Here is a 24,683-nt window from a genome sequence, read left to right as displayed (position 1 = left end):
AGAAATAGCCCAATGGGCCCATCGACGGGGATCGATCCTAGACCGACCGCGCATCGAGCGAGCACTGTGTTCCCGCCCCCTGGTTGGAACGAGAAATAGCCCAATGGGCCCATCGACGGGGATCGATCCCAGGCCGACCGCGCATCGAGCGAGCGCTGTGTTCCCGCCCCCTGGCTGGAACGAGAAATAGCCCAATGGGCCCATCAATGGGGATCGATCCCAGACCGACCGCGCATCGAGCAAGCGCTGTGTTCCCGCCCCCTGGCTGGAACGAGAAATAGCCCAATGGCCCATCGACGGGGATCGATCCCAGACCGACCGCGCATCGAACCGGCGCTGTGTTCCCGCCCCCTGGCTGGAACGAGAAATAGCCCAATGGCCCATCGACGGGGATCGATCCCAGACCGACCGCGCATCGAGCGAGCGCTGTACCACTTAGCTACGTCCCGCCCCTGGCTAGAAGGAGACATAGCCGTATTCGCCGACGGATCTGGATCGATCCCATACCGACCGCTCATCAGGCAACCGCTTTACCAGTGGGCTGCGTTCTTTATGTTGAACACATTGTTGGTCTATTATGCATAATAAATAAAAATACAACATGGCTACTGCAGAAATTGTTTTAATTCAACGTGTCAATATTATAGACATTACAATAATTATAATCTTTAATTAAGTCGACGTGTTCCCGTCCTTGACTTTTATTTTCTCCGATTTCTTCTTTCGAATATCGCTTCAGTTTTTTCTTTCTACAAAACAAACATTTATATTACCATTCAGTTTGGAATAAACACAATAATGGAATGCAGTGTGTATGTATGTATGTAAATGTATATGTAACTGTAAATGAGTATGCATATGTGTTACAGTTAATCTCTATAATCAGGTAATATGTATATATTCACACAGTTAATGTACATATTACCTAACAAAACAAAAATCAGGCAATATACAGATTGCCTAAAACATGTCCCACCATTTTAAACAGATTATATGAGAAACTTATATATATATATATATATATATATATATATATATATATAATATTAATATTTGACACAAACACCCCTACAACGTAATTGTAATAATAATAATAATAATAATAATAATAATAACAATAATCATTATTTATAATTGGAGGTCAGCCTGACAGTTTGAACCATTTGTAGCATTAAACTGGCCTCGGTGGCGTCGTGGTTAGGCCATCGGTCAACAGGCTATCCTGCTATCCTGCCTGTGGGAAGCGGAAATAAAAGATCCCTTGCTGCTAATCGGAAAGAGTAGCCCATGAAGTATGGTCCTTAACCATATGTCTGACGCCATATAACCGTAAATGAAATGTGTTGAATGCGTCGTTAAATAAAACATTTCTTTTTTTGTAACATTAAATATCAGAAAGATAAAATGCATGTGTATATACAGTGTTGAAACATAGTATGCATTATAATAATGCACTCATACTTTAGCGGCACTCTTTCCAGCATGATCTCGTCCATTTTGCACAAAGCGTCCTTTTTGCTCGTTCGGCTGACCATTTTATCACTTTCGTACACAAACTCTTTTTCAGATCCTTGCATGTGGCTGTAAATGTACATATAATCAACGAATCAGAACTCTACAGTAAACACTCAACTTGTGTAAATGAAAGTGTGTCTTCGTATAAATCATGTGTATCGATCGGTTTTGGCATACTGCATTATTTCACTGTGCATATTTCAAATCTGCACTTTAATATTGTGTGTGTATATATGAATTCTGATGTTTAGTATTATCTATATACACGTACATGCATATTAAACAAAAACAAAACACGTTTAATCTTGCATGACTTCTGCTGTATCTATATAAAACAACAACAACCATCATGATAATAATAATAATAATAATAATAATATAATAAAAACAATAATAATATATTTCACATTGTACCTTGTAGCTTACATGACATGCATAGTATGGTACAATGTATTATGAATATAATACAGGGTGTATATCTGCTGTTTAGTATTATATAATTATATTAACACATTGAATCTTACTTGACATATGCAGGTATTATATAGTAATATTTATATTATAGACGTCGAGTTTTACATTACTTTTGTTATCTGTATTACATAATTCATGACTTGTGCAGTTTAGTATTAACTATATAATACACATTGTTTTTTACCTGACTTGTGTTGTTTAGTACTACATGTATATATATAATATGCATTGTATCTCACATGACTTCGGCAGTTTATTTTCGGCAGTTCTATTTTTCATAACATGGGTGGTGTTGTATTTATATTTTAGACGTTCCATACCTTGTGTAGTTTAGTATTATGAATAAAATACACATATTTTACACAGCTTATGTAGTATTGTATTATGAATACCATATACTTATTTTACACGGCTTGTGTAGTTTAGTATTATGCATACCATACACGTATTTTACACGGCTTGTATAGTTTAGTATTATGAATAAAATACACGTATTTCACATGGTTTGTGTAGTTTAGTATTATGAATACCATACATGTATTTTACATGGCTTGTGTAGTTTAGTATTATGAATACCATACACGTATTTTACACGGTTTGTGTAGTTTTGTATTATGAATACCACACACGTATTTTACACGGCTTGTGTAGTTTAGTATTATGAATACCACACACGTATTTTACACGGCTTGTGTAGTTTAGCATTATGAATACCACACACGTATTTTACATGGCTGGTGTAATTTAGTATTGCGAATACCATACACGTATTTTACAGGTTTTATGTAGTTTAATATTATTTATATAATACCGTGTGTATATTTAAATTGAGTTGTGTAGTTTAGTATTATGAATACCATACACGCATTTTACATGGGTTGTGTAGTTTAGTTTGATGTATATATACTCGCGGAAAAAAGTTCCTGTGCACCAAATGATTGCATATAGTGTATAATATACTTGGAATCTGGTCATAAAAATTTCAGTAAATGAACGTGTAACCATTCCCTTCGATATTCAAGCGGTGTCCTGTCAGTTGCACGAGCTATTCATGCTTTGTGATCACAAGTTGCATTACTAGCATTCTTGGTCATGTGCTCCTGTCTGACGTCATTTTTCTTATCATTGGACTCTAGAACTATTGTATGGATTCTCATCACTCAGAAAAATACTTCTGTTGGTATTTGATCGTCGTCAGTGTGATGCCACGCCTCCACGAAAATTAACTTCTTCGAACGAAGGGTATGATTGAGGTTAGAATGGCACAAACGTTGTTGCTGGTAATTTTGGTGTTGATTGGTGTTCGTCAGGAAACTATGCACTGTGTGCGGAGATGTTCTCGACAGTCTACGGATACTACGGATCTTCCATGTTTAGGGAGTCGACACGTACCCGTCACATTAACAAATCGTCAACATCAAGGCGGTACACATATTGAATCATTTGAAAATTCCAGGTTTAACATCTCAATACATCCCTGAATTAAGGCCAATCAGTGGAAGAACTGTACGCATCCGAGTAGGTGATCACAAAGCACGACCATGACGGTACTTCATTACGCTATGCTGTTACATAGTCATCGACGGCGCACCAAGCATTGTGTATACCGTACGTCAGGTTCAGAAGACAGGAGAAGATTACTCTACTTTTACAAGATACATAGTACTTCTATGTAAAACACAATATTTTTAAATTTTAAAAATATAAGTCTTACTGAAATGTTAATGATGCACAGGATCGTTTTTCCGTGAGTATATAAAACACATCATAGCTTACGTCCAGTGCACGTATTGTTAAGTTTAGTATTCTATACATGCATATAATACGGCTTTTATCTTACATGCCTTGTGTAGTTTAGTATTCACGGAAAAAAGTTCCTGTCATTATTAAAATATCAAAACTTCTTATACATATATAGTTATACTTATACCACAAGCTAATTAAGATAATTAATTTTTAAAATTCTACTCATTAAATTTTGTCGCTAGATTAGATCGGGTGGTCAAAAAGAAATTCGACAAGATCGGTGGCCTGACTTGGGATGGATGGGGATGTAGAGTTGAAAATAGGCAGAATTTTGGAAATAGCAATTAGTAAAAAAGATAATAGAATTAAAAAAGAAACCAAAAAAATATTACAAGCCAAAAATGAAAATAATTGACTGCTCGGTCGAATATTTATATAATTTGTAGGATTGTAGGAAATAAATCAGACAAAGAATAGAGGATCGGAATATTTAATAATATTGAAAAAAGAAAGTAATTTCGACATAAACTTTTGAACGAAGGTCTAAAAGTTTAAAGTCTGATTTATATGTCCACGTGGGTGGCCTCGTTAAGGTCGTTAGGGTGCACAGTTTGTAGGGACGAGATGGGTTGCATCCCGTCAAGAAAACCCCTAGATTGACAGTCAATAGACGTTGAAGGTGTAGTGCTGTGCTGAAATACAGATCTTGAGAAGCCGGATCCGTCTGAACGAGAGAATCAGACTAGGGTATAGTCCAGTCGTCATGGGTTGGTATAGTGGTGCGGACGGGCCCGACTCCGGAGAATACGAGATGGTATCTTCAAGTGCTGCTAAGACAGGCTCGGACATGTAGAGACTAAACGCGAACAACCGTGGCGTTCTACAGAATGGCCGTCATACGAGTCACGAAAAAAACAAGTGAACATAATCAGACGGAGAAATGACGTGGAGGCAAGGTATCTCGCTAAAAAAGAATCCAACCTGGTGGTGCAGACTGTCGAAACGAGAAGCGTTCCAGCGTTCAATCAGTTCCAATAGAAAACTTCACTTCGCTGATAAAAACAATGAAGTGAAGGATCCCCAAGTCGAGCCGCGAAAGAACGTGCAGTGTGCACAAGCGAAACAAACACGTCTTACCGCGTCGAGCTCCAGACTGGGAATGTTTACAGTTACGAATCCAACGCCGATGTCAAGGGAAATAACTCTGTATTCTAAAACGCGACCCTCTAAACACCGGATCCTGTCTAAACTGAATCAGTAATTAAGTCCCCGACGTGAATAACCTAATTTTTGGGGCTAAGTTGGACTTTAAACAATTTGGTCGCGGTTCAAAATTCTAATGTTTTTTTATTTTTTTGTAAATAGTCCAACTTTACTTTGGCGCCCATTCAATTGCTTAAATCACTTTAAATCCTTTTAGGCCGAGCATTCAAAAATACTGTTGGTTTTAATTTCTTAGTCCAGACATGTGTAGGATAGAGCAGGCTATTATCGTTAGGGCTTAGGTTTTTACCCGACCACTAAATTGTTTATTCCCCCCCCCCCCCCCCCCCCGGCCTGGACTTAGTCACTGGTGAAAGTAAAAAAATAAGCCCGTGACAGGCGGGCGCGAAGCTTTCGTGGCATATACGCACGTGAAAAACGTTGCCTGACCTGACCCGACGTGATCCGGTCTAGTCAAATTTCACTGTATTTTAAAATAAATCGAAACCTTTTGTTCCCCAATCGTGTATTATTTATCTGTTAAAAGTATGATTGACCAATCCTGAATTATGCTCCTAAAGTGTTGTCTACACCATGTTTTGTGCGCGTCGATGTCATCGTAACTGGACTACGTATTGCTGAACGGTCGTGGCCATATTCTGTGATTACTTACAGTTCTGCCACTAATTGGTCTAAACTCAGGGATGTTTCGGGATGTCAGACTTGACGTTTCCAAATTATTCCGTAGGTGTACTAGCCTAATATAGGCATTTTACAAACGTGACGTCAGACAAAAGGTTCCCTAAATACAGAAGATATCTAGTACTCCTAACTGTTGATAACGTCTCCGCAAACACCGATACACACTAATGAACACCACGACGTATAGCAACAATGTGTTGTGCCATTCCAACTTCAATATTACTAATCTCTCGAAGATATTAATTTTCCGAGAAGTGTGACTTCACCATGTCGACAATCAGATAACAACCAAAGTGATTTTCTCAGCTATGAGAAGCCATATAATCGTCTTGTAGTCCAATGCTAAAGATAATGACATCAAACAGGATTACGTGACCCGAAATGTGAATATTTCATTTCAACTTATTTTTGTTTTTATATCCAATTAAAGTTCAAGCATGCTGTCCTGGGTACACATCTCAGCTATCTGGGCTGTCTGTTCAGGACAGTGGATTAGTTGTTAGTTGGTTAGTGGTTAGTGAGACAGAAGAGGGTGTAGTGGCCTTACACCTACCCATTGAACCCTTAAGAACTCGTTTTGGGTTGGAGCCGGTACCGGGCTGCGAACTATGCACCTACCAGCCTGTAGTCCAATGGTTTAACCACTGCGCCACGGAGGCCGGTGAAACATGCATACGGCAAGTTGTGCTCATAAAGCCTGAAGAGTAATGAGCAATTGACAGAACACCTCTAAAATATCGAAGGGGATGGTTACCCAATAATTTTGTGAATTTTCCTGACCAGATTTCAAGTAAATGCAATTCTGTATTAATTTATTCATTTGGTGCAGAGGAACCTTTCCGCAAGTATTTAAAGCACATCAAAGCTTACATCCAAATCATGACTTGTGTACTTTAGTATTATGTGTGTGTGTGTGTGTGTGTGTGTGTATTACAGCTTGTATCTTACATGGCTTGTGTACTTTAGTATTATGTCTGTATAAAACACATCATAACTTACATTCTGTGCATGACTTGTGTGGTTTAGTATTGTCTATATAATATAGCTTGTATCTTACATGACTTGTTAGTTTAGTATTATGTTTATATAAAACACATCATAGCTTACGTCCGGAGCAGAGAGCGCATGACCGCTTGCATATGTCTCTCACTTGTTTCACACAACACAACCTAGTCCATCTTCGTGCTTTATCAACAGCAAAGGCCGTGTTGCAAGCTGGAAAATAAACCACAAACAGCGTGACGGATCAATGAACTTAGTAAAGACGTAATAGGCAATTTTATATTTGTAAAATAGCTCACACGTACGCACGAGCGTTTAGCAGTGTTAACAGTAATTAACTACGTACAAGTACTACGTCATGTTAAGTGAATGTGTCGTGTTAACGGTTATTAACTGCGTACAAGAGGTGCGAGCTGCGAGTGAGTAGCTTTGACAGTAATTAACTGTGTACACGTATTGGGCGATACGAGTCAGCAGAGGTCAGTAATTAATCGTGTATAAGTGCCGTTTGTGTACAAACCTTTAATGATGTGAGCCAGTAGCGTGATGTGAATCAATTCAATTTTTCATTTCAATTCTTTATTTCAGCCTTGAACCAGAGGTTCATTGGCACAAAACAACAGGATACACATTTCAAACGGAGTCTAATGCACGCAGGTATTAATGAACTGTTGACAATATAGTACAATATAATACCTGAAGTAAATTTAGTTTTAGGGGAAACGTTGTGAACAGAGCATCCACTGGACTGGGACTACGTTTACAGCAGACATAACTCCCTAGGTAATGTATCCCTTATCCACTGAAAATATAAGTACCCAAAGATTATTATGGAAATCTCTGCACCCCTATATCCAGCTCCAGAGATATGCCCCGCTCACAACGTGCACGTTATAAAACCAGTAATAGTTGATCATATATATTTGAACACCGAAAAATCATGTATGGGAATTTTGTCATCTTTTACATACATTATGTAGAAAATTACCCAATCGCCGTCAGTTATTTTTACTAGAGGAATTAAAAAATGAAGTCAACTTAAACATGGATGGATGGATCCAATAATACTTGTTTATATATAAAAGTCTTAAGTCATCAAAGAAAGGGCAACTTAATATAACATGGAACTTGTCTTCAATTTCGTTCATATCACAGAAAATACATAATCTATCGCTACGCGAAGTATTGTTGTAACGCCCCAACCTCAATGGCCAAGTCATGTAACCATAACCAAAACTTAGTAATCAATCTTTTGTATACTGTAGAGAAGGGTATGGAAAGATATATTTGTAGTCTAATCTCGTTAACAAGATATTTGTAGAAATATGAACATTTAGTGGAATCTTGTAATTGAGATGAAAGTTCCTGCTGCCGCTGATCCATAATTATTTGCAATATAGACTGCAAACAAAGCTCTACATTAATTATTGAATCTTGATGAAGCCATAACTCCAAATGCCCCAAGGAGCACAACAAATGTTTTATGTGAGCAGCCCAGTTATCTTTGATAATAATAAAGTTATCAAATTTGAATCTTAATTCTGTGAGTGCAGTATGCAATATACAGTTTTTGGTTTACAAGAGGTTAAGCCAATATTTCAACATTCGATATTTTCAAATACGCATTAGTGGATATTGTCCTGATTCAAAATATATCATGGTATTTGGAGTCGCATTTTTAACATTTAAAACATCTTTACAAAATGCTAAGTGTAACTTTTCTATGGAGTCTGCCTTATGAGACCCCCAAATTTCGCAGCAATATAGAATGACAGTCTTAATGTATGTTTAAAACAAACTAAGTGAAGTATTAATGTTGAGCATTAGATGCCTCTTACGAGCGTATAAAGCTTTACGACCTTGATATGCAAGTACCCTAACAGAGTTAGAAAATGTATTATTATAATTCAGTTATACCAAGATAACAAAATTGATCGACGGTGTCAATCTTAATACCATTATAGTACCATCTTTCACATTCTTTCAGATGACCTTCTTTCTGAAATACCACAATTTGTGTTTTTCTTTCGTTGAGACACAATTTCCACTTCTTATTGTACGAACTTGGAGTATTTAACATAGTTTGGAGCCCTTCGACAGTTTTGGAAAATATTACCATATCATCAGCATACAAAAGCAAATATAAACTTTTAATGAAATAAAAGCAAAAATAAACTTTTAATGAAATAATGTTCTATATCATTCACATAGAGGAAATACAATATCGGTGACAAAATGTCTCCCTGTATCAGGCCGATCTCATTTTTAAAGAAGTCCAACAACTTGTCATTTAGCATTACACAAGATCTAATACTTTTATACATGCTCTGGATTACCTTTAGGAGTTTACCCCTAATGTCAGTCCTAGAAAGCTTAAACCAGAGATTAAAACTGTTGACAGAGTCGAAGGCCTTTTTATAATCAATGAAGCAGCAATGTAATCTATTTTTATTAGAGAAAACAGACCAAGGTAATGGAATATAGTGAAAATATGGCATCCACTGTGCTCAAACCACTGCGAAAACTAAACTGAGCATCACTAATGATATTAATATCTTCAGACCAATCTACCAGGCACCTGTTAAGAATTGAAGTAAATAATTTGCCTAATGCACTGAGTAAACTGATACACCGATAATTGTTAGGATCAGACTCGTCTCCTTTTTTGAAAACAGGAACAAAAACTGCCTTATTCCATGATGCTGGGAAAATCTCAGAATTGAGGATGCTATTAAATATTCTTTTAAATAAGGAAATATGCGTTCACTAAATTCTATGAAAAATTCGTTTATAATTGCGTCAAACCCAGGACTTTTTTGACGATTTAAATGTGTTATAGCAGAAGTTAATTCAGCATCTGTAATTTCCTTGTCCAATGGTTCATACAGTGTTTCATTGTTATTGAGTTTAAAACTCGCATCATCTTGAACATCATTATTGATAGTACCAGAACTACCCAGGCCTTTAAAATTTTCAAAAACTGTATCAAGAGGAATTTTAGAAATTGTCTTCTTTGATTTAGAAAATATACGATAAAATTATTTAGGGTTATACTTTTTCAAATATTCAAGCTGGTCGCCCTGCCAGATATTGTATTGTCTTTTAAGGCGTTTTTCCAACTATTTGTATGCAGTTTTACGTCTGTGTAAGTTATTAATATTATCAGGACATTTATTGCAATTGTACTGCACCAGAGCATCAAGATAGGCTTGATGTAGTTGTTTGTATTCATTGTTAAACCAAGGTTTGTCTGTCACTCTTGTTGCATTAATACTACTGAAATTAGAATGATGGGTATTGTTAAATTTGAAAAAAAATGGATCAGTTACCTCGTGAAGTGCTTTAGTAAAATTATCTACAATCTGATCTATATCCTGTTGAGTCTCTATCACTCCCCCTACAGCTGTATCAAATAAACCAATGTTGACCCTAATGGCCTCTGCACATGCATCTTTACAGTTTTCATTCCACTGACACTTTTTTCTTGTAAATTCATTGTCAGATAAATCTTGTACTACTTCACAGGAAGTATGTTTAACAAACACATTTTTTCACAGCAAGTGACACAATTAACGGGACATGGTCAGAGAACTGAACTTTATGACTGTGGAATGTAAAACCGTTAGCCAGTCCATTAGTATGTCTCCCATTCATAATACGTAGGCTTGTAGCTTTAAACAGATTCAAAATTTTATTGCCAAAGATATTATGTCCTTTGTCTGGATTAATCCGTGTTTTTAATACAACATCTTTGTTATACTGCATAATTGTTTGAATAGTATTCAAAACACTAACATGAGGGTCATCTAATGTAATATGTAATAAAATCATCTTTAGAAGCTGTCCTACTACTAAAATCCCCTATAGCTAGCACATCACACAAGGCGGAGTAATTCTCAATACTATGTTGTAACTCAACAAACAAATCACAATCGTAAAGCCTATAAAAGGAACATTCCCAGTCTGGAGCTCGACGCGGTAAGACGTGTTTGTTTCGCTTGTGCACACTGCACGTGCTTTCGCGGCTCGACTTGGGGATCCTTCACTCGATGGTTTTGTCAGCGAAGTGAAATTCTCTACTGGGATGTATGCGGCCATTGGAACTGATTGAACGCTGGAACGCTTCTCGTTTCGACAGTCTGCACCACCAGGTTGGATTCTTTTTTAACGAGATTCCTTGCCTCCACGTCATTTCTCCGTCTGATTATGTTCACTTGTTTTTTTCGTGACTCATATGACGGCCATTCTGTAGAACGCCACGGTTGTTCGCGTTTAGTCTCTACATGTCCAAGCCTGTCTTAGCAGCACTTGAAGACTGACTGCCCCACTCTAAGAAGAAATAGGAAGCGGGGTCGGTACTTACTACTCTTTTCTAGACTTTACTTTGTTTTATTGTGATACCATCTCGTATTCTCCGGAGTCGGGCCCGTCCGCATCACTATACCAACCCATGACGACTGGACTATACCCTAGTCTGATTCTCTCTCTCATTCAGACGGATCCGGCTTCTCAAGATCTGTATTTCAGCACAGCACTACACCTTCAACGTCTATTGACTGTCAATCTAGGGGTTTTCTTGACGGGATGCAACCCATCTCTTCCCTACAAGCTGTGCACCCTAACGGTGTTAATGAGGCCACTCACGTGGACATATAGATCGGACTTTAAACATTTAGACCTTCATTCAAATGTTTATGTCGAAATTACTTCTTTTTTTAAAATATTATTAAATAGTCCGATCCTCTCTTCTTTCTCTGATTTATTTTTGGACTGTCCTTCTAAAATGCTCCAAATTATATAAATATTCGACCGAGCAGTCAATTCGTTTTATTTTTGGCTTATAACTTTTTTTTTCTTTTTTTTAATTCTTTTTTAAAATTCTATTAACTTTTTTACTGTGAGTTATTAGTGTTATGAGTAATTAACTGTGTACAGGTGTTGTGTGATGTGAGTTAGTAGTGTTATGAGTAATTAACTGTACAAGTGTTGTGTTATGTGAGTTAGTATTGTTATGAGTAATTAACTGTACAAGTGTCGTATTATGTGAGTTAGTAGTGTTACGAGTAATTAACTGTGTACAGGTGTTGTGTGATGTGAGTTAGTAGTGTTATGAGTAATTAACTGTACAAGTGTTGTGTTATGTGAGTTAGTAGTGTTATGAGTAATTAACTGTACAAGTGTCGTATTATGTGAGTTAGTAGTGTTACGAGTAATTAACTGTGTAAAGGTGTTTGTGTGATGTGAGTTAGTAGTGTTATGAGTAATTAACTGTACAAGTGTTGAGCTATGTGAGTTAGTAGTGTTATGAGGAATTAACTGTACAAACCTTGTGTGATGTGAGTCAGTAGTGTTATGATTAAATAACTGTGCACACGTAGCGTGTGATGTGAGTTAGTAGTGTTGTGAGTAATTAACTGTGCACAAGTGTTGAGTTATTGGTGTTATGTGCAACTAACTATACGGGTGCAGTGTGATGTGAGTCAGTGGTGTTATGAGTAATTAACTTTGCACAAGTGTCGTGTCATGTGAGTTAGTCTTAGTAGTGTAACGAATGAATGAATGTTTAACGACACCCCAGCACAACAGTATAACTGTATACATATGTTGTGTGATGTGAGTCAGTAGTGTTATGAGTAATTAACTGTATAAGTGCTGTGTGGTGTGTGTTAGTAAAGTGTTAACGCTAATTAACTGTTTACACTTGTAGACACACAACAGGTAGCAAAAAATGAACATATTACAGGTCATCGTGCCATCATTAATTAGCTTCACATTCAATCAGTTTTAAATATTGTATAGTGATTACACTTCATATCCATTGTTGTATATGTGAAGTTGTTTAAATTACTTTTTCATTCAAATACGATCAGATGCATTGGTAATTATAAAATATAAACACGAAGAAGCGACGCTGGACTTAATAATCAAAACTAAAACTAATCGTTATCAAGGTAGATAATCAAATCATGAATTTGTTCACACAAATAGAAAATAATATGATTTCTATGTTGTCACTGTAGGCTAAACTACAGGGAAAATATGACTTTTCATTGAATATCACTTTTTTTTTTCTTCTGTATATCTATATTTATCAATTATTTACCGTCATTGATGACAATATCATGTTTTATGGATTGAAGAACTTGATATTGGCCGGTCCATAAAACATGTATTGCCCGAAATGTGTTCAATAATTGTTTTATTGCATAACACTCGTACATTCCTGCTTTGTTTATCAGAATTGAAATACGACAATGCATTAAATTCCCGCAATGTTTTATCAGAATCGAAATACGACAATGCATTAAATTTTCCGCAATGCTTTATCAGAATCGAAATACGACAATGCATTAAATACCCGCAATGTTTTATCAGAATCGAAATACGACAATGCATTAAATTTTCCGCAATGCTTTATCAGAATCGAAATACGACAATGCATTAAATATCCCGCAATGCTTTACCAGAATCGAAATACGACAATGCTTTAAATTCCCGCAATGCTTTATCAGAATCGAAATACGACAATGCTTTAAATTCCCGCAATGCTTTATCAGAATCGAAACACGACAATGCTTTAAATTCCCGCAATGCGTTAAAACTGATGAGATTCAGTGACGTCACGCAATCCTATGACGTTGTATGGTAAGCAGACGAATGTGGAAATAAACAGTTGAAACATAAAACAAACAAAGGGGCTTGCCCTAGTTTTTAAACACTAAGACATATTTTTGACTATTAGAGACCTTTTTTGATAACTGAAATCATACTTAACTTAGATTTTATTGTTTAGATTATCCATTTCCGTACATTCGAAGTGTGTTTGGTCATCCTGGTGTTTTTAATATCACAAAATGTATTTCTCATATTTTCAAAAACGCACGTGCGTCTGAGAAGTAACTGTTATGCAGTCGAGTTTTGGTCTATTTTTAGAGGGTATTTCACCATTTCAAAGTCACAGATTCATGTTTCACTCAATTGTAACTTTATCCAAATCTGTTACAGGTTTGTAGATTAACTAAACTTAGTGTTAATTTTTACGGGTTGAAACTAGGGTCTGTCCCTTTAAATTAGAGATTTTATGACCAGCAAGAATGTCAAAATTATATTAGTAGCAAAATAAAACACAAAATGTGATTAATCTGAACATAAATTTCTATTGAACAGTTAGGGATTACGTCCAAATGCATTCTTAATTTGTAACATAAAATCCAGGTAGTGTTTTGGTGTATCATGCACGATTCTAAATCTGACAGATATTCCTTATAAAATTTGACGAGTACTGACCTTGTCGTATTTTCGGAATTAACTCAGTATGAATTAAGTTGTTCTCTTTTTGTGCAGGGGGCCCAGTAGCCCAGTGGTAAAGCGTTCGTTTGATGCGCCGTCGGTCTAGGATCGATCCCCATCGGTGGACGCATTGGGCTATTTTTCGTTCCAGCCAGTGCTCCACAACTGGTGTAACACATGTCATGGCATGTACTATCCTGTCTGTGGGATTGTGAATATAAAAGATCCCTTGCTGCTAATCGAAAGGAGTAGCCCATGAAGTGGCGACAGCGGGTTACCTATCTCAATATATGTGTGGTCCTTAACCGTGTGTCTGACGCCATATAACCGTAAACAAAGTGTGTTGAGTGCGTCGTTAAATAAAACATTTCCTTCCTTCCTTCTTATTGTCAAAGGACAGCAAAGCATTTTGTCACATGTTCCTGGTTGTTTAAATTACAATTAGCAGTTGGCGTTCCATTACGTTACCTACGCAATAATTGAATAGCATTTGTTCTCTCCTTCATTTTCATTGGTTAAATCTCCCAGGGCAACATCACTTTTGGTCGGACCGATGGGACCGACTGAGGGCAATATCATTATTTACGGAAGTTCATGTGACTGGTTTTCGACCAATAAGAATACAGAAAAACCCACCTTACGGACACCCGACATACAAAACAGGTATGATTATATATATATATATGTGTGTGTGTGTGTGTGTGTGTGTGTGTGTGTGTGTGTGTGTGTGTGTGTGTGTGTGTGTGTGTGTGTGTGTGTGTGTGTGTGTGTGTGTGTGTGTGTGTGTGTGCGTATATCATTACGATGTAGACAATAAATGCATTTATGACACAATACAATTTTAGAGAAACTCAAAATATACTTACTTTTCTCACAGTGGTAACCAAAATATCCCTGTTTACACAAACACTGGCGTATACCATGTTTTATATAAATCCGTTCAACATTTTTGCAGCCTGAAAAAGGAAAAATGTATTTAAGTGTGAACTGCATGTACTTTTGAACATGTAGCCGGTCAAATGTAGTACAGACGTTTATTTTATAAAATGACAGAAACATCCAAATATTGAACGACAAAACAGATCTTGTACGACTGCCACATCATAGGTCAGTACAGTTTTCCAACTTAGCTTGTAGGTCTGCCACATCATAGGTCAATACAATCTTCTAATTTAGTTTGTAAGACAGGCGAATACCCACGTCTCGTCAGGACTGGTGTTCCATTGTGCGAGGTGCGCCGGAAAGTCGGGGGGGGGGGGGGGGGGGAGGCTAGTCAATCCTATCGCCCTATCGGGCGATAGGATTTAAGCCCTACCGCTCCTCACAAATGGATCCTCATTGAGGGAAATATTATCTAGTTCTGTTTGGATAGCTATTTTGAAAATATAGGTCAAAAATGATTCTGCCACACCTTCAGTGTTTTTGTATCTGCCTAGCTCTCTCACATCTAGTGTATAGATAGTAGTAGGATCATCACAACTAAACGTTGACCCATACTGCAGGCGTGAGACTACAAAGGCATTAAAAATCATCATTAGTGTTTGTTTGTTTTTTCTGTCGGCACCCCTAGCGGTACCATAAAGGATTCTAAGTACGTTTATATATTGTTTACAAATTTTAACAACTTCTGCAATAGGGGTTCCAAAATTAAGTGATTGGTCGAAGATGACTCCAAGGAATATAACTGTTGAAACGTGTTTAATATTAGTATTGTTAAAAGCAAGGTTAAATGTAGAATTAAATCCATGGACTTTATATTTAAACAGCAAAGAAACAGTTTTGCTGACAAACAGCTTCACCCTCAACTGTAAGACAAATTTTGGCGTCTATTTAAATCAATTTGAATACTTTATATTTTTTTTTTAATTTTGGGAAGGCGTAGGCCTGAACGCCAAAAGGCTGTGTCATCGGCGAAAAGCCCAATTCCAAAACGAGTCCTTTTTTCGTTTAATTGGTACAGTCATTCTCTCAGCCACATCGTTTAAACACTAATAGATAAGTTGGAGCAATTACTTCTCCTGTATCCTGATAATTATGTAACGATAAGTGAGGTCGCGATACGATACGTGTCCCGATATTTAGGTCGCGATACGATGCGTATTGTGATACTTAGCTTTTCATATCAACCATCAATAATTAAACTGTCAAGTTCAAGTTTATGAAATATGATAAATGTAAGACATGAGAGAAGATGTATTACATGATAGTTTTGTTGTCACCTGACAATAAAATTAAAATGTTTCGAAATACAAATGAATGTAACATACTTGCACAATGCAGTTCAATGGAATTTCAGTTTTTTCTTGAGAGGTTTTAGTGCAGACCGCTAGCAGTTACATTTCCTGCTGTACAGAAACCCCTTTCGAATGGTACATACGTAGAGGGGACACATATATTTTTGCAACTGTAGCATAGTAAAGGACAGCTTAGTAAATTTCGTAAACAAGAAATAAACTTATGGTGTACGTGACGATATCAACGCCGTGGATTATGAATAGAGACCTCAAATGTTGGGGAATTTCAGCAACTAAACATCGAAATTACGTTGTCCTTGCTCTACTGTGCATGTTCGTAAGTTCGTAAATTTCTGCTCAACTTTTTTTTACTATTAAAACATGAATGTAACGTATTGTATCGCGATACAGCTATCCTGAATCGATGTATAGTATCGTGGTCCTCGTATCCCGATACGATACTGTATCGCCGTATCGTTACAACTCTCGTATATGTGTATGTGTTTATACACGTATATGTAGATGGCTAGTATGTAGACTGCGTGGCTAATGATTGAGTTATCAATTATTTAGGACAAAAGGGTTTAATAACAAAATTACAAAGTGGGTTTAGAAAAAAACATGTCACCATTGGTCACCTTGTACCTCTTCATATACATACACACACACATGCATGCATGCATGCACACATACATACATACACACACAAACACACACACAAACACACGCACGCACGCACGCACGCACACATGCATGCACGCACGCATACATATACACGCACAGACGCACGCATGCATACATGCATACATAAATACAGAGAGAGAGAGAGAGAGAGAGAGAGAGAGAGAGAGAGAGAGAGAGAGAGAGAGAGAGAGAGAGAGTAATCATTAAACGCATTTGTTGAGTCTTATTACCTAACACAACTGGAGTTGAACGTGAACTCTTGAAGATGACTCCTGACTATTTGCAGATAATGTTGATGATTTACAGAAATACTTAGATTCTGTATTGTATTGTAAACTATGGAAATTAAAACTGAATGTTGAGAAAACCAAAATTGTAGTGTTTGGATCTAATGTAAACTTCAAAAAAAAAATAATAATAATAATGCGGTGATAGCCGACTAGTATAAATATTTAGGTATCGTATTTGACCCCCCCCCCCCCCCCAGTAAATTTGCTTACTGCTAAAACAACCATAATGAATCAGACAAAAAGCAATGTCCGTGTATTTACTTAACGTTAGAATAAGACATTTGAATTTATCTTTGGATTACCAGTTGTTGCTTTGTGATCAAACAATACTCCCTATTCTTGTTTATGGTTCTAAAACATGGGGTTTTAGTAAAATTGTAATGATAGAAAAGGTTCATACGGATTTAAAAAATACATATTGAATGTTAAATGAAGTACACCGCAATTATATGTTATATGGAGCACTTATTACACAGCCTATTTCAGGTATAATAAGACAACGAATTATAATGTACTGGGCTAAACCTGTATCTGACAAATAGCATAAAATATCAGTAATTATGTATAGTTCACTATACAAAAAACAAAAAAACATGTTTATGAATGGCTAAAATATATTAAAACCTCTTTAGACGATTTGGGACTTAGCTACTTATGGTTATCCCAATAACTTCTCATATAAACTGGCTTAAATCGATTATCAAACAAAGAATATCTTATCAATTTGTTCAAAACTGGTACGCCTTAGTATCCGATTCCCCCAAATTTCTGTTTTATTGTATTATTAAACATAATATTAAGTTAGTAAACTGTCTTCTTTTGTTACCTAACTGTTATGAATTCCTATTACAAAACCATGTTGAAAAGGACAGGTGGGAAAATAGACTACAAGAAGAAACGAAATGTACTCTCTGTAATCAAAATTAATTAGGTGATGAATATTATTATATTTATATTTGTCCATTTTGTATCGATATTTGTAAAAATATGGTTAGTCAAAATACTTGTTTGGGACAAATATTCTAAACGCTCACGAATTGCTTAATACCAAAAATGTGTGTGTGTGTGTGTGTGTGTGTGTGTGTGTGTGTGTGTGTGTGTGTCGATACTTACCTATATCAACTGCGAGACCAATCGCCAGCAGAAGACAGAACCGTACCAAGACCAGCCGCATGTTGCTTCTTTGTAGTGAAGTAACAAACGGTTGGTGTTCTGCGTTTTATAGTCTTTCGTAGTTTTACGTGGCAGCGCCCTTTCACCGCCAGCTGTGTTTAGATAATTACGAGGTGGCTGATTTTGATAAAGCAGCCAATTCAATTATTAATATACAATTACAGATAAACATTAGTGTATGCATCTAGTATACAAGACATAAATTAGCAAACGAATAAATTAAAACACCGTGGTTTCAATCGTCACTCTAGGTGTATCTGTTACAGCGTATTAGGCGATGACGTTACAGCGGGATACTAATGCAAACACGCACACGGCCCTACTCTCTAATGTCACCCCCTAGCACTGGTCTCGGTTAGTAGTGGTTAAATCATCGGTGTCAAAGCTGGCAGGTACTGGGTTCGCATCCCAATCCCGGCTTCCTCCAAGTGCGAGTATAACGACTCAAGAAATTAAAGTTGTAACACATTTGACATATAAATTGTTTCACCCAATATAATAATTATAATATATAGAAACACAAAAAACTATAAATGCCAGTGATAAAGCGCTATCCTGATGCGCTGTCTGTCTACGATCAATCCCACTCGGTGTGGCCACTGGGCTGTTTGTCCTTCGAATCAGTGAACCAAAAGTGTATTTGTTTTGTTTAACGACACCACTAGATCACATTGATTAATTAATCATCGGCTGTTGGATGTCAAACATTTGGTAATTCTGACACGTAGTCATCAGTGGAAACCCGCCTCATTATTCCTAATCCAAGAAGGATATTTTATATGCACTTTTCTACAAACAGGAAAGCACCTACCACGGCCGATGATCAGTTATTGGACTCTAACACTGGATGGAGCGAGAAAAAAAAATCAGTTGAACGGATACACTGTGGTGGTTCGATCTTGTGACGCAAGCATCTCAAGCAAGCACTCAACCGACTGAGCTAAATCCCCCCCCCCCCCCGTCAGTGAACGACGACTGGTATATCAAAGACCGTGGTATATGCTATCCTGTTTGTTAGATGGTGCATAGAACTGATCGCTTGCTTCTAACGTGAACATGTTCAAGTTCACCCAGCGAACGTTTCGATAACGTTCCTTAACTTTTTGATCGCTTCAAAACTTGTAGTAATTCGGTTTAATGACAAGACAAGACAGTTTTGTTGATTAAAGAATCACCTTAGTTAAAACATAAAACATCACTAAACACCATAAAATCTAAAATAATACAAAGCCACTCTATATGGAGTTATGAGAGACTATACATTATTAATAATCGACACATAAAATATATACATATTACATTAAGGCATATTTAAAACACTAAACATGAAACAAAATATATAAAATATATATCTAACTAAATCCCCAAAACGCAGTTAATAATACAGTAACATACTATATATAGATATAGATATAGGTATATGTATATGTATATGTCTATGTATATGTCTATGTATATATCTATCTATATCTCTCTCTCTCTCTCTCTCTCTCTCTCTCTCTCTCTCTCTCTCTCTCTCTCTCTCTCTCTCTCTCTCTCTCTATATATATATATATATATATATATATATATAATCAGTTAATGTAAAGACACCATGACGCTTTTATGAAATTAATTTGTATGTCTTGGCATTTAATCTGTACAGAGTATGACTGGATACGATATTTGACATTTGTTTATGGGTCTGTATCAGTTATAAAAGCATGCCATAATGCTATGCATGTAATAATTAAAATATCCCTCAAATCTTTATATATGGCGTAATGAAGCAGGACATGCTGTCCATCTTCTACACATTTGCGACAATTAAAACAAACTCTCTCATCAAATGGGTTTTTTTGTAACGACCTTGGTTTCTATATGTATCGGAGATACCACACATCAAAACATAGCTAACGCTCTTCTATGAAATCTAATCATATCATTAAGTATAAATGCGTAACGTAAAGACCAATATACCGAAATTGGCCACAGTCGTGCCATGGCTATGCTATCGGACACCAGGCAGTTGGGTTCGAAGCCCGGTACCGGCTCCCACCCAGAGCGAGTTTTAACGACTCAGTGGGTAGGTGTAAGGCCACTACACCCTCTTTTCTTTCACTAACAACTAACAATTAACAACTAACCATCTGTCCTTGACAAACAGCCCAGATAGCTGAGGTTTGTGCCCAGGACAGCGTGCTTAAACCTTAATTGGATATATAAGCACGAAAATAAGTTGAAATGAAATGAACTATTTTTTATGTTTATACCAAACGTTAGCGATAAGCGGTTGACTGAACTTATCCCTGTTTACGGCCCTAATTAACTTATGCCTCACAAGCAAGTAGTTTGTTTCATTTCAACTTATTGTCGTGCTTATGTCCAATTAAGTTTCAAGCACACACCTCAGCCATCTGGACTGTCTGTCCAGGACAGTGAGTTAGTGGTTAGTGAGAGAGAATAGGGTGTAGCACTAGTCTTACACCTACCCAATGAGTCGTTAAAACTCGCTCTGTGTGGGAGCCGGTACCGAGCTGCGAACTCTGTACCTACTAGCCTTATGTCCGATGGCCTAACCACGACACCACCGAGGCCGGTACAGGCAAGTCACTGCCATATTCACTTGTACCTCACACACAAACACACACAGAGAGAGAGAGAGAGAGAGAGAGAGAGAGAGAGAGAGAGAGAGAGAGAGAGAGAGAGAGAGAGAGAGAGAGAGAGACAGATATTGAGAGATTGAAATTTCGAACATATTTTAAAAATTATTATTGGATGGTATGATATTGGCAACCTGGTCATCACATATGAGTAGCTAGTAACAGTATGTGGTGTTATTAAAAATGACGATGTTCTCAGTTACGGGTGTGTAAGAAAAATGCTTAAATAAATATAAATGTGATTCATTTCTTCATTCATTATATTCATATTTTCGTGCTTATATCCAATTAAGATCCAAGTACCTGTCCTGGGCAACCACCACAGCTATCCAGGACCGATGATTATCGACAACTTAGTGGTTTACACCTACCCACTATGTCATTAAACTCGCCCTGGTTGGAACCGGGATGCGAACCCAGCACCTACCAGTCTTGAATCCGATGGTTTAACCACTACAGCACCGCGGAGTTTGAAGGAAATGTTTTATTTAACGACGCACTCAACACATTTTACTTACGGTTATATGTGGCGTCAGACATACGGTTAAGAACCACACAGATACTGACAGTGGAAACCAGCTGTCGCCACGTCATGGGCTACACTTTCCGATTAGAAGAAAGGGATCTGTTATATGCACCATCTCACAGATAGGGCAGTACATGCCACGGCCTTTGATATGCCAGTCGTGGTGCACAGGCTGGTAAGAGAAATAGCCCAATGGGTCCACCGACGGGGATCGATCCCAGATCGAGCGAGCTATTTACCACTGGGCCACGTCTCGTCCCCACGCGGAGTTTGAAATTACAGTAGGGTTGAGATAGAAAAAATTCATACGTATTTTAAAAAATAGATATTGAATGTTAAATAAAGTACACCCCAATTATATGTTATATGGAGAACTTGTTACACAGCCTATTTCAGGTATAATAAGACAACGAATTATAATGTACTGGGCTAAACCTGTATCTGACAAATAGCATAAAATGTCAGTAATTATGTATAGTTTACTATAAAAAAAACCCCAACATGTTTATGAATGGTAAAATATATTAAAACCTCCCAGATCAAGCGAGCTATTTACCAGTAGGGTTGCGATAGAAAAGGTTCATACGTATTTAAAAAAAATACATATTGAATGTTAAATAATTCCAATCTCTAAAAATGCCTTTGTTATAAACCCTTGGATTGGTCAAATTCGTATCACGTGGTGATAAAAACTGACATTCATAGCACCATGAATCTCAGTTTAGCACTATGTTTGGCTTATAGCCGGAACTACTTTATTAATTATGTCAACAAAAGAATCCCCGAGGAATTTCCTTGTTATTCTATTTTTAGACATCAAACAGTAATCGTCTGCTGTCAAACTTCTAAGTGTCAGCGTTACACATTGTAACATGTCAGATGTTCCTATACAATATTTTGGAGATTTTAATTAAAACACGTCGTTTTCATCTTTAAAGAAAATAAAATGCGATCCAATCTTTAAACGACTCGGGTTTTGAAACTATGCATATCATGTACATGTTGGGCCACAGGAACGAAGCTTCAATTCGAAGCTACAACAGAGAATGTTCCACTTTCCAAAAACGAAACATGAGCATGGCACTGTCAAATCTCACGAATACTTGTGTCGCACCACTTGAAGTCACACACAAGCCAAAACCATCCTGTGTTGTCGCCACTTCCACAATTACAAGGCCAGTAAACACAGAAACTCGCGACACACCTGTTTCATCCATTTCCGGAAACATTAAAACCACTTTCTCCATGTCAAATCTATCAACACATGGAATTTTCACGACCTCAAAATTTGATAACTGTAATTTCAACGTCGTAAATGGTAAATCTGGACAGTAATAAAAAAAATGGCGCCCATGTACAGTTCGTAGTTAAATATTCATACACCAACCGCTTCACATATAGATTATACCATACAAAATAGGTCGCTTGAGACATTTGTATTACATGTTAAAAGTTATTGAAATTACTTACATTATATGTTTATGGTGAATTCAAGATGTTTCTAGTTGGTATTGACATTTAATGCAAAAAATGTAATATGAATTGTATTAATGATTGTAACAATTTCATTCTCTCATTCGGCTATTGACGGAAAAAGCCGAACCACCATAGGGATTCTGCTAATGTTGAGTATGAATTTTGTGTTAATAAAATAATAAATAGTTGGAAAATAGAGTTCACTTTATATTTCAAAAAGCTTTACATTAATGACATGGTTATGTGTTTGGAATTATAGCTAACGCGCTACGCCATTCATAGTGTGTAAAGCAGTTTCCTTGAGGAATCGCTAGAAATTAGCACGACTCGCGTCCAGAAGGGTCATAAAACGACCTACTTATAGATAACATCTGTCCTCGGTGGCGCAGTGGTTAAGACATATGACTACAGGCTGGTAGCTACAGGGTTCGCCCCAACCTAGAGCGAGTTCTTAAGGACTCAGTGGGTAGGTGTAAGGCCACTACACACTCTTCTCTCTCACTAACCACTAACAACAAACCCACTGTCCTGGGCAGATAGCCCAAACAGCTGAGGTGTTTGCCCAGGACAACGTGCTTGAACCTTAATTGGATATAAACACGAAAATATGTTGAAATGAAATAAAATAGATCACCACCAGAGAATATGTTTGGCATGTAGCCCGAGTACTCTATTAACTGTATTGCGAAAACGCCCAATTGCTGCCTACCACCCGGTTGGCAAACATTTCCGCTGAACAAGGGAAAAACAAAAACTGGAAACTAAACTGTGCGAAGATATTATGGCGTTAGAAGAAAATGCAGCCATAAACTTTAAACAAATAGAAGATCAAAAACAAAAATTGGTAAAAATTAGAAAAGAGAAATTAAAAGGGCATTTTATTAGATCTAGAGCTAAATGGGTAGAAGAAGAAGAGAAACCTTCAAAATATTTTTGTAACATGGAAGCAAGAAACTTTCATAGCAAATTAGTTTCCAAAATATCATTAGAAAACGGAAATTTAATCACAGACCAAGCTGAAATATTGAAAGAAACAAAACGTTTTTATGAAAAACGGTATTCAAAACAGGAATCTGAATGTGAAGATATAACAAAATTAATTGAAAACTGTAATTTTAATATTCTTTCTGATAACGAAGCAGCAGAGTTGGAGGGGGAATTAACGTACGCTGAAGCTTTATTATTTCTTAAAAATATGAAGAATGAAAAAAGTCCTGGTTCTGATGGATTTCCAGCAGAATTTTTTTTAATTCTTTTGGCTTGATTTGGGGCACTTTGTAGTTAGATCCATCAATTATAGTTACAGTATTCAAGAAATGTCACATGTACAAAAACTAGGCATCATAACCTGCATACCAAAAGCAAACAAACCTAAGCAGTTTTTAAAAAATTGGAGGCCACTCATCCTTTTAAATTGTACTTATAAAACAGCATCTGGTTGCATTGCAAATAGGATAAAAACCGTATTGGACAAAATTATTGAAAAAGATCAAACAGGATTTATAAAGGGGAGATACATAGGAGAAAATATAAGGTTGATATATGGCATTAGGCAATACACAGAAACATATAAAATACCAGGTCAGCTATTATTAGTCGATTTTGAAAAGGCGTTTGACTCCTTATCCTGGAAATTTATTAAAAAAGCTCTAGACATTTTTTATTTTTAAGTGTTCAATAAAAACTTGGATACAAACACTGTATAAAAATTCAGTTTCAGCTCTAA

The 24,683-nt window shown here is 36.8% G+C and overlaps 1 protein-coding gene across 2 annotated transcripts in view; it reads right to left on the bottom strand.

The window, feature by feature from the left end:
- Positions 1-1,461: 1,461 nt before the first annotated feature.
- LOC121389913 overlaps positions 1,462-24,683 on the bottom strand; it is a 45,874-nt gene continuing 22,652 nt past the window's right edge. Inside the window, exons 1-4 of one of the 2 annotated variants that reach the window (XM_041521571.1) lie at positions 18,254-18,339; positions 14,799-14,888; positions 6,748-6,855; positions 1,462-1,581 (exon numbers count right to left, since the gene is read on the bottom strand). In XM_041521571.1, coding sequence (XP_041377505.1) covers positions 1,463-1,581; positions 6,748-6,855; positions 14,799-14,888; positions 18,254-18,314 — 378 coding nt within the window. In that variant the 5' untranslated portion in view covers positions 18,315-18,339 and the 3' untranslated portion in view covers position 1,462. Of the gene's footprint in view, positions 1,582-6,747; positions 6,856-14,798; positions 14,889-18,253; positions 18,340-24,683 lie in introns of those variants that run through there. The other variant, XM_041521570.1, reaches the window with a different exon arrangement.

Source organism: Gigantopelta aegis, chromosome 15, assembly GCF_016097555.1.
Source record: "Gigantopelta aegis isolate Gae_Host chromosome 15, Gae_host_genome, whole genome shotgun sequence".
Lineage (NCBI taxonomy): Eukaryota > Metazoa > Mollusca > Gastropoda > Neomphalida > Peltospiridae > Gigantopelta > Gigantopelta aegis.
This window is presented reverse-complemented; position numbering and strand designations above follow the sequence as displayed.